This window comes from Ruditapes philippinarum, unplaced genomic scaffold (assembly GCF_026571515.1).
Source record: "Ruditapes philippinarum isolate M1 unplaced genomic scaffold, ASM2657151v2 ctg821_1_1_1_1, whole genome shotgun sequence".
Taxonomy (NCBI): domain Eukaryota; kingdom Metazoa; phylum Mollusca; class Bivalvia; order Venerida; family Veneridae; genus Ruditapes; species Ruditapes philippinarum.
The window spans coordinates 88,108-100,000 of NW_026852645.1; the positions used below are offsets into that span (position 1 = coordinate 88,108).

Here is an 11,893-nt window from a genome sequence, read left to right on the forward strand (position 1 = left end):
TAGACTGCGCGGATGTGCAGACTGGTCTGGATCCATGCTGGTTGCAAGCGCACTATGTTGGTTTTGTCATGACACGGCTCATATGTTCATATTATTGAACTGTTGTCATAACAACATCAGTGAATACTATTATTGCAAGAAATTTCCATTTATGTAATACATTAATTTTATATGATATAAAGGTCCATTATTTCTCAGAAATGCTTTTACTTTTACGTCTCAAAAGCTTTTATTTGTTGGTGTTGCCCTGTTACAGCATCCAAAAAATACTCTTTGGTTAATGACCTGAACATCATTTGCTTTTGTTGCCTTTTGATAATTGTATAATTAATAAATACAGATATATCGATTTGATATTTTGTATGTAAGTCAAAATACTACTTTGTTTACATTTTGCTACTTTTATCAAGTTATGACAAATAATTTCGCATTCAGCGGTTATCTTCTAACATGCTCTAAAACAATAATTCAAACGTTTGAACATTAATGTTTCGTGTCTGCATAATGTGCCTTTTAATGTTTTGATAACGAGGGTTTTTTTTAACTTTTATTTCAAACACTCTATCTCATATAGTACCTAGACTTTTTTTAGAAGAATTAAATGTATAGATTAAACATGTATGTGCCATATTTTGGACTAGCATTATGTTTTGATAACAAAGTTTCTTTTTAACTTTTTTTTTTTCAAACACTCTATCTCATAAAGTACCTAGACTTTTTGAGAAGAATTAAATGTATAGATTAAACATGTATGTGTCATATTTTGGACTAGCATATCTTCTATAATGTTTTTTTCTTCTTCTGATATCTACAGCTCTTCGTCCAGTAGCAGCACTAGCAGCACTACTAGTTCTACGACGTGAGTAGACACTTTTTTACAGACTATAATTAATGAGCCGTGTCATGACAAAACCAACATAGTGCATTTGCGACCAGCATGGATCCAGACCAGCCTGCGCATCCGCGCAGTCTGATCAGGATCCATGCTGTTCGCTTACCAACTCTATTACAAGTGAAGAAACTGACAGCGAACAGCATGGATCCTGATCAGGTTGCGCGGATGCGCAGGCTGGTCTTGATCCATGCTGGTCGCAAACCCATTATGTTGGTTTTGTCATGACACGGCTCATATCTTATTATTTAAAAAAAAAACACTATCCAAGTCAAATGAGACCTGAAGTATGAAGTATATTATGTGCTTCAGAAAATTTCAATTTATTGTGTCACCGCTAAAATTGTAAAGTCTTGTCTGTTGGCGCATAGTACATATTCAATCCTTGAATTTAGTCCCGAATTATAGACATGTAATAGCTTTAACCACCTCTCTATAAAACCTACAGATGGAAATACAATATGGCATCGGTCACACAGGGTTGACTTTTATTTTGACACTTCAAATTGAAAGAACTGTTTTCTAGACATCAACGTGATGGTTCTTATTCTGTAGCAGAGTGATAGATTATTGAGTCAAACCCAAGCTTCTGTTTAAAATGTGACATAAAATTATCAATGATTTTTTTTCTGACGTAATTAATTTATTTAATCTTCTTATCATTAGCCAATAGCTCCTTATTAATGTAATTCTGACACCGAGTGATTTCCTATACTTCAAAATGTTGATATTCTGTCCATATAACATTGTTTTATTAAAATGAGCAATATTGTATACGACAAAATGCTGTCCTTTAGTGATAATCTCGTCTGTTCATTGTTATACAATGCATTAATAGAATATCGTATGAATTGCAATATTTCCAGTAAACTTTAATCAATGCTTATTTGTAAACATTGCTTTTTTCAGGACAACAATGAGTTCAGTAAGTTCATTTTGTTATAGATTTCATTCCACATTAACAGTTTACCTTCTGAAATATTCAGATCATTAAAATCCTTATAAGTACTTGAAAGGCACATCACATTTCTATGAAACTAGAAAGAAAAAAAACTTGAAGGAACATCACTATTAAACTAGAAAGAAAAATATTTTTATAACCAAAAAGAAAATGTTAATATCCAAAATTGATCATTTCAAGTTTAGACGAATCTGTATATGAAACGGCGATACATTAATTAATAAACATGAACGTATTACTGGTTGGCTTAAGGAACGGACTTTAAACTTATAGCTACCTACACATTCGAAAACTAAATAAATTATGTATAAACCAATAAACATATTTCCATACAATTTTTCTATGATAGTAGTACAAGAAGTTTCTTACGATTTACTGAAAAGCTTGACATAGTTTATAATTTCCATGTTTAGATGTTACCAAGCAGTTCTCCAAGCCCAGATTGTTGCTGTGAAAGAAGACCATTGGGACAAGTCAAAATCGATATCGTGTAAGTATACCCATTTATTTGTGATCATAATTGTTAACATGTATCTTGAAATACGAAACCTGAGATCATCTGTTTAAAATGTCCAATGTTTTACTGATTTTAGAATTATATATGACTATGCGTGAATTCAACCCGAGAATTCAATCCGGCGAAGTTGTTACATTTATTAAATTTATGACAAATGCAAAGAAATACATGTAATTTGTAATTAAAATGTTTAACAGTTTACAAGTGTTGCTGATTTTGTTTTGTAGATACATCCCATGTCCGAATGGAGAAGATTAGTGCACTGTTCATTCACTGGAGAAGCATTCAATCAGACTTCATCTTTTATATGAGTGGGATGATTGGGGATTTAAGATTTCGATGCTTGTAGCATTAAACTTTTTCTTTATATTGCATTTAATTCAACTTTTGTTACAATTTAATCGTCTTCAATACGTTCACTACAGTCAATGAAGACCGACATTGGAGCTAATGAGTGTTTACTAAATCTTTCTTTCTTTGTTTAATATTTCAACAGCTATTTGTTGTTTGCTTTCCATTTATAATAAAAATTAATGATGATGAGATTTTCATAAATTGATTAAATAATTTTCGTGGATTGAACTAAGTTGACCAATATTGTTTCAAAGCTAAACAAAACAGTTTATGAAACCAGCTTTTATTGATAGTTATAATATGTGATTGCTTTAGAATGATACATTTACATTAAATCAACGGTAACATGCTAGATTTGCTAACATATATGTTATATAAATTGATATAAGTCGGTGGATGCTACACATGCAGAAATGTTTTGTTTTGCTTTGAAATTTTGAATCAGTTATAAAGGCAGCTTTTATTGGAAGGTGTTATTATAAAAGTTATGGGTTTTTTTCTTTTTTAAAAAAACTAACTAATCATTATCTCAACATTTTAACATAATATCTGAAGCATTGTAAGTTATATTACAAAAGCAAAAAATAAAATATTTTGCCCTCAGTCATCTTATTAAGTTTTACGATCAGTTCATGAAACATTCTTATGGTGGTGGATGTTAAATGTTTTTGTTTTGCTTTTAAATGATTAAACTTGTTTAAAAGCATAACATTACAGTTTATGAAACTAGCTTAGAATGATGGATATTTATTTTGATTAATGGACTGTTGATTTTCATGCTTACAAAGGAAATTCATGCCATCTTTATAGAACGCCTTAGGTCATCAAATTTTTTGTGACGATGTACTAAATAAAGAATTTATCAAAACATTTATCTATCACTTTTTATGAATTTTCATTTACTTTTGTTCATAAATTAAAAATCATAGTTATAATACAGTTTTAGTATTTGATGAGATGGCTAAATTTCTCTACAATGAATTTACTAATCTTTATTCACGTATTTGTTTTATCAATGGTAAAATTTGCCGCTGTATGTACTATTATGACAAACTAAAATATTTTGTGAGGTGGTTTAACACTTTCGATTTTGATTTAAAAAAAATAACGTTTGATTATTTAAATACAATATATCCAAAATGAAAATACTATATAATACAATTTTGCTTTATGGTATCCTTGAGAAGATATATGTATGATAACTATAAATAAAACTATCAACAAGCATTACTTTTGTTATATTTTTCAATTGACTGTCATACATAAATGTGTTTACAATTCTGCTATAAGTAAAAATCAAAATTCCTGCCGTGAGTCGAACCCACAGCGGTGAGGGGCAAACGGTTTGAAGACAACGACCGTAAAGACCTGGCCACGGACGCCTCTTATTAATAATATACAATGAAACTATATATAGTGAGAACAGTTTTAGGGTATTTTAAGGCCATTATACCATAATTTAGGTCATGATGCAATTTTGTCCGCCTTGCTACTTGGTATCATTTTTCTATAATGGGCGAGTGATATAGCGCACTTGCAAAATGACGTAAACAACCCTCAGTGTTTGCGGGATGGCTGCTGTCATGGATTGAACTATAGTCACTTGCATACAAAATCATAGATTTAGATGACACAATCCATCGACATCAACAAAGCTATAAACTTTTTATAAATTTCTTGCCGCTAGGCCGCCAACTTGATAGATCTGTGTTCAACTTTTTTTGTTGCAATCATATGCTACATTTCGTGGATTGACAAAGAGAGTCACGTTGAATGATCAATGATGGCTTTATTTCTTTTAAAACTTCGTGAAATCTCAAGACTACTCATTAAATGTTCCCATTTTTGCAATGGTTCCGCCAATGTCAATACCTCAGTCCTTTTTCTATCCATTCTTTAATGATTAATAGATAAAATAGAAATCAGTGTACATTGCTTTAACTAGGGTGTTGTCCAACGTCTATTGATGATAAGGGTATCTTCACAAAAACCAAAAGTGGACAAGAGTCTCTGACTGACTAGCAAGTGTTACAGAAACTCTTTTAGTGACAGCAACATTTACCACGATCGTTAATGTAACGCAATAACGTAATAGAGAAGTGTGTGTTTGTTTGTTTGTTTGGGTTTTACGTCACATCGACGCAGCGTAGGTCATATGGCGACGTTCAAGCTTTACTGGTGGAAGAAGACCTCAGTTGCCCTTCCGTGAATTATTTCAGGCACGAACGAGTCACCGACGTTCCGTTAGCTAGCTGGATAGCTACCTCACATGAAAGAATTCAAAGTCCATGTTGGGATTCGAACACACAGCGATGAGGGGCAAGTGGTTTGAAGTCAATGACCTTAACCATTCGGCCACGGACGCCCCCAACAGATAAGCGTAAAAGGACAACAAGGAACGTAAACCTACCACATTTAGAAGTTAAGGAGTCCAATATTTCTAAAGAATATTTATTATTATTATTATTATTATTTATTTTTATGAGAGGGGCGTGGTTATTCACTTTGACAATAATGTATCATATGGCAACTTTTCTGACCGAGCTCGTGTCTTAAATAATTCACAGAGGGGTACCTGGGGTCTTCCTAAAAAACCTAAGCCGGAAAGTCGTCATATAATCTTAATGTTGCCGCTGTGACTTTAGGGTGTATTCCAAATTTGAATGATGTCTCATATTTAAAAAAAAGTTCATTCAATGTGTACATATTATAAACAAAATAGTAATTGCCATTGAGTACATGTATTAAAATGTTACCACCCACTTGTTTTACCAGTCAACATCCGCAACAACATCATTAACACAAGCAAAAAAAAACTTTTAACTGGGCAAATAATTTTTGCAAACATTTGTACAATCATTGAAATTAAAAACATTCAAAACATTGATACTATATGACCCCAGAGGGGTACTAGGACATGTCTGCTTGCAATATGCAATATAAAGAGGCATAGTAGTTATCCACTAAAAAGATAAGATGCGTTTTCCTATTGTATATGGACTGGTTAACGTTGGGGGCATTTCACAAGTCCTGCAATAGCTAGAATCCAGGTCCGTCAAAGAAGCTTGTAAAATATAAGCAGTCAAAGGGATGCTTTCTGACTAAATATATTTGTTTGTGTATTTTTATCATCCGCATCATTCTGTGAAGGTTCATAAAATCTAGCATATCAATGCAAGAATTTTCTGATCTTCCATCGAGTCTAATGGTCATTTGCCTCTCATCATCACATGGGATTTGAGATTAAATTTGTAATTACTTGTTAACCAGGAAAGTCAATTGGACTGACCACCGAGAGATGACCAATATGTGTTCTTTGAAAATCATTAACAGTAACAATTGTTAATAGTATACAAATACAACATCCTATTGATAATGTAAGAGCAATATGTTTATTATGTTTTTGTTTTTTCTCGACTTTCCATTTTAAAATAAGTCCAGGGTGCTATGTATTCGATATGTTGATGTAAGTGACATCAAATGGTATCATAGTATTGAAAATGTGTCAGAGTTAAATCGTATACCATACATGCACAGTGCGCTCCCAATGTCTGTCTAGAGCATGCTCGTTGATTGGCTCATTTTTTTCTTGGGTTTACTGATTGCGACGACAGGGAGAGATAACGATAGAAAAGTCATATTCAGATGCTCGTACATTGGTTACTTTTTTCTGGGGTTTAATATTGTGACGACAGGGAATATGTTTATATTTTTGCCTATGATACAAAATAGAAAGAATATCAAATCCCTTGGCAATCTGATTTATACTCGGGGTTTCCGAGGCTCTTTCTATTACTTATTTAACTGAACTTAGCAATACAGTGGAATCCCTACAGCCACCCCGAAATTAAGACCTCTCCGCTATTTTTTTACATAACAGTATTTTCTGTCAATGGTTACATGGTCCAGAATTAAGACCACCCCGCTAATCCACTTTTAAGACCACCTGATTCAGTCCCAATTCTTTGTTTTATTCTTTAGTTGAATCAACTTTTGAGACCTCTGAAGTTAAAGTCAACACCTACCTTGATCACAAATTGGTTGTTATTATCAGCGTAAATGCCTTGACTCACAAGGTGTCAAAATTGTTACTATTGTGTTATTGTATGAAATAATTTTTGAGTCACTGTGGTTTAATGTCACTTTCAGTACATTTATTATGTGTTATTAATTTCTTATATCATAGGTGGGTTATGTACATCATGTAATAATAACTATTGAAATCAGACCAAAGAGAATTTAATATTAAATTTCTTCATAAATATGTTTTGCTCTCATCAGATCTAATATTATAACATATTTTTATATTGTATTTGTAGGTTAAGATACATATTGTATGTGTATACAAAATGACTAAAATAGACCATTGTCATAAAGTATATAAGCAAAGGTTAAGAATATCCACAATTGAGACCACCCCGAAATTAAGATCACTTTGGTCCAATCCATTAAGGGGTTTTATGTATGTATAATGTTAAAAAAGAATTGTAATAATGAAAGGTTTGTAAAGGAAGTTTAAAAATAAAAGAAAATAAAGTTGCTTCATATGTGTTTGTTATTTTATTCTCCCTTATATCAACCTCAGTTATTATTTGGTGTTTCATCTTGAATGTCAACTTTTAATCAATAATTAAATATGAAAACCAATAAGATTTTATTCCCCAGGAATAAATTCTCAACTTTGTCGAAGCTTAAGGCGTTTTTAATTACTGTTTACAATATTGAATTAATGGGAAAAAACTGTTTGTTTCTAAAGAATGATTTAAATAAAGTGCATCGTTGACATGTACGAGTATGTTCGTAAATTAACCTGTTACGTCATTGACTGTTAGACCTTTTTTCTTCTTTTTACAGTTTTGTCTTAGCATAGTTCTCCAGTTAAATTATTTAAAATGTGGGCTTAAACTATTGCGACTTCATTTGATTTCGAAAACAAAAAACATAGAATGGAACGTTTTCATTTATTTGTCATTTTATATTCAGTCATTTTATTTATAAACTGGTGTGGAGGACAAAGCGATAACGATCTTCTCGGAAAACTTCCAGGTAATTGTTTTCTCACATCTTTTCAAGTAAATATTAATCTGAAATATATGACTTTAAAAGTATTAATTTCTCTTAATATTATACAATTAAAAAAATCGAGAGGTAGTAAAGAAAGATGCTTATATCTTGGACGGCCGAAAGAAATATGCTAGTAAAATTACTTTTACATTAAGAAGTATTTACTTTAAAGCTGTGGCATTACAGATAAAACAATAAAACAAATTGGGGAATAATTTTTCACATAGTTTTGAAGAACAAAATGGTATTGGGAAATAAAGGAAAAAACCCATTGAAAACACGAAAGTAAATTTTAAGTAACATTTGCAATATTTACACGGCTTAAGATAATCACTCATACAATCAGAATCCAAAAATAACTGGAAAATCTTCTACGAAGAGGTGCAAAAATGAACTCAGTTTAATATATTTTGTTTTTACAAAATTATATTTGGTTGGTATAAACTGTAAACTGAAACATATTTGTGATGTTAAAGAAATGCTTTTTAACTTCATTTTAGTCTCAGCTATTTGGGTAATTAGAAATTTATTGGTTTGTTCCTTATAAATCTGGAAATTTCTTACAGATATAGTGTTGGTTGAACAGTCTGCCGGTAACGAATATGAGTTGTTCCCCGATACATATTCGGTATGGTTCTTCCACGAACAGGAGAAAATGTTATTTGATTTAACACTAGATGACAACATAACAGAAGCTCTGTGTCCTTCTGTGTTTCGACTTGCCAGCTTTCTGCCGAATGAGCTAATGGATGAAACAAATGAAAACGTATGAATGATATTCACTTTTACTTTTTCGAAACTGAAGAAATTAGTTAGCCATAAATTATGTCTTTCACTCTAATAAAAAACTATTATTGAATTGATTAAAATATATGACCGTTCAAATATAAAAGGTTTTATCAAAAGATTTTGAGCCTTGGGCGTTTTTATCATTTTATTTAGTACATTTACACATGAGACTCAAAACTTTTTGGTTTTCCCAGATATTCATAATTAATTTTGTTGTTCGTTTATATGACAAAATTACGAATAAAGAGTGAACTATTTAGATTATCATAAAACAGAATCTTGTTTTCACTCAACCAGCCGCATGTTTTGTGATAAAACGTCATACTTAAAAACTCTAGTATGAAGCAATAATTTGAAAATGGAAAATGAGATACACATGTAGCTCTTATTGTTTATCAATGGTATCTGAATACATGTTTCCCATATCACGACTGTGCAATATTGCTTTATGAAATGGTAATCAAAATTTTCATTTTCTTTCTGTTAGAGTTGAAGGAAATGAAATTCTTACTTCTGTTAGAGTTGAAGGAAATGAAATTCTTACTTAGTTTAAACACACTTGTCTATAATTTTACAGGAATTTGCCTTTTACCATAACAATCAGCCCCTAGAATCAGACGATAGAGCACATTTTGTTTTACACAGACAAGACTTATCTAAACCTGCTGACGTTGTAAGTATTGAGTTCTAGAGATAACCACGTCACCTTCTAGTTACATCAGAATTATACTAAGGTTGATTCATAATTCTATTAGACTGATATGATTCTTCTTTTGGAATAGAGAGAAATAGAATCCCTAAAGAAAGTCCAAAATGACAAAATTGAAAATGTTGCAGGCTCGGTTTGATTGAGCCTGTTCATGGACAGTACTGGAAAGTGCAAGCTACTATCCACGCCCCCTAGCACCGACTTAAGCAGTATTCAACATTTAAACATGTAATAGTAAAACTTTGAATTTAGGAACATCCGCAGATGTGTTTCGGTTTAGGAATAGAGTGTTTTATAACAGGAAGCAAAGACAATGTACATAGCCCTAACGATTTAGAAATAATGTGCGCCTGCACCTTTCGTTGTTTATTATATTTGTACCAAACACAAACTGTTTAGCTTATACTTCTCATTTGGCGATGATAAAATTTTATAATAGAGTTTTATTGTTGGTTGAAATCAGTACTCGAATTTTCTTTTCGTTTACAGTACGGACAAATTAACCACAATGGTTATCAATATATCCTCCAACCTTCTGGTAAAGGCAATAAATATAGATACCGAGAGGTGATTCAACTAGGTAAGTCAAAACTGCATTCTTTTATTGTATGTAATGTTAATGCGATGTGTTTTCTGGGGCCAAAAAGAATATTTTTATCAAACATGCTTATTATGCATGGAGGCAGAAATGTGTGTACTTTTTCATAAGAGATGCTGCCTATTTCTTTAAATCGATTTTTATTTCTCCGGGTATATTTCTGACTCATATTTCACAATAGTTGCGATGGCGACTTCATAGCAAAGTAAACAGCATACAAACATGTGTCGACTGCACAAATCTGCAATTTAAGAATCATATATATTTATTTTTTCATCAGCTACATCAATGAAACAGTATTATCCAACATAGAAATCTATAACTGTACGATATTCAAATGCAAATTCAAAAACAGATATGGTTACACTAAATAAGCTGCGAAATGTCGAGATTTAGAATAAACTATCTGGTTAGACATGTATCGTGGAATTCATTACATGTATTAACGATCTATTGACACATTAATGTATTGATGTATTGCATAGTTACAAGGATATTTTGTATTGATAGCCGAACTGCGTGCAAAGAAAGACTTTCCGCCTATAGCGGGAGTAGACAATATTCTAGAAGTTCTCGTTTGGATTGCCCCTGATCTTTTCAAATTGTAAGTATTTAATTGAAAATATGTTTGCAAAGATCAATATATATATGAACATAGAAAAATAATATTGGTACAAGTCACTAGCAACTGTCAAAATTCCTTTAAACAATTACATGAAGTATTGCGGAACTAGAAAATCCTTTCTTGCATCTCAGACAGGATTATCTACCGTTTACACCAGTCATTTTTCCGTTATGAATGAAGTTAAGTTCATACGCTACTATAAGAAAAAAGTGCGTAATGAGAATATCAGTTTTCATTATTTCTGTTCCGAAAATAGTTGACATGTAATATGCAAGAAAAAGAATCAAACACCGGCTGTTGGTACAGACGGGAATATCTAGCTCTCGGGTAACTGTTTAGCGGAAACTCGGCAGAGCCTCGTTACCGCCGTAAACAGTTACCCTCGAGCTAGATATTCCGGTCTGTACCGGCAGCCGGTGTAAGATTCTTATAGTCTGATATGCAAGAAATAAACACGCTTTATTTGTTTATTATTATTTTTATCATATTTTTCTTTTTAAATAAATACTTGTCATCTTCAATAATATATAAGTTTAAAAGTGCACTAAAGAACAAAACAACATATTTCAGATTTATATATCGTTTTATTGGATACTCGTTTAAGATGTAAAACAGACTTCGTTCATACTTTATGCAATAAGAATAATCGGTTCTTTGTTGCTCAAAAGCTTTTGTACTATTGTAATATGTGTTTTTTTCTTTCTAAAGCACAAAATCACGACTTGGATTTGAAACTAATGAACAAACTGCTGTGTGGACAGAAACATTCCGATCAAGCTTGATTAGAGACGTAAGTTTATATGCTGCTATTAATTAGTGTTGAGAACATGTACGTGCGTGATTTTGTGATTATGTGCGTGGACGGTCGTTAAATGCGTGATTTTGTGATTATGTGCGTGAACGGTCGTTAAATGCGTGATTTTGTGATTATGTGCATGGACGGTTGTTAAATGCGTGATTTTGTGATTATGTGCGTGAACGGTCGTTAAATGCGTGATTTTGTGATTATGTGCGTGAACGGTCGTTAAATGCGTGATTTTGTGATTATGTGCGTGGACGGTCGTTAGTGAACGGTCGTTATAAATGCGTGATTTTGTGATTATGTGCGTGAACGGTCGTTAAATGCGTGATTTTGTGATTATGTGCGTGAACGGTCGTTATAAATGCGTATTTTGTGATTATGTGCGTGGACGGTCGTTAAATGCGTGATTTTGTTCAATGCTTGAATCTATACTTAATTTGATATATCTGGTTAAAACTATGTACGTATTATTAATTCTTATCTCCTCGTTATTTTCTACGATAGGTTGATCTGACGTTTAGAACGTTGACACAGGTGTCTATACGTGTGCAATATGTAGGAGGCGGAGATACGGAGGTGAGC

The 11,893-nt window shown here is 32.2% G+C and overlaps 2 protein-coding genes across 3 annotated transcripts in view; both read left to right on the forward strand.

Moving 5' to 3' along the window:
• Positions 1-3,781, forward strand: part of LOC132719780 (uncharacterized) — a 29,893-nt gene extending 26,112 nt beyond the window's left edge. The window contains exons 15-18 of one of the 2 annotated variants that reach the window (XM_060703661.1): positions 815-859; positions 1,802-1,817; positions 2,267-2,343; positions 2,598-3,780. In XM_060703661.1, the coding sequence (XP_060559644.1) occupies positions 815-859; positions 1,802-1,817; positions 2,267-2,343; positions 2,598-2,628 (169 nt within the window). In that variant the 3' untranslated portion in view covers positions 2,629-3,780. Of the gene's footprint in view, positions 1-814; positions 860-1,801; positions 1,818-2,266; positions 2,344-2,597 lie in introns of both variants that reach the window. The other variant, XM_060703671.1, reaches the window with a different exon arrangement.
• A 3,746-nt stretch (positions 3,782-7,527) lies between these two features.
• The window catches only part of LOC132719744 (uncharacterized), an 11,987-nt gene continuing 7,621 nt past the window's right edge, over positions 7,528-11,893 (forward strand). Inside the window, exons 1-7 of the mRNA XM_060703598.1 lie at positions 7,528-7,770; positions 8,355-8,554; positions 9,155-9,250; positions 9,776-9,866; positions 10,395-10,488; positions 11,218-11,299; positions 11,816-11,887. Of these exons, the coding sequence (XP_060559581.1) occupies positions 7,671-7,770; positions 8,355-8,554; positions 9,155-9,250; positions 9,776-9,866; positions 10,395-10,488; positions 11,218-11,299; positions 11,816-11,887 (735 nt within the window). The 5' untranslated portion in view covers positions 7,528-7,670. The remainder of the gene's footprint in view (positions 7,771-8,354; positions 8,555-9,154; positions 9,251-9,775; positions 9,867-10,394; positions 10,489-11,217; positions 11,300-11,815; positions 11,888-11,893) is intronic.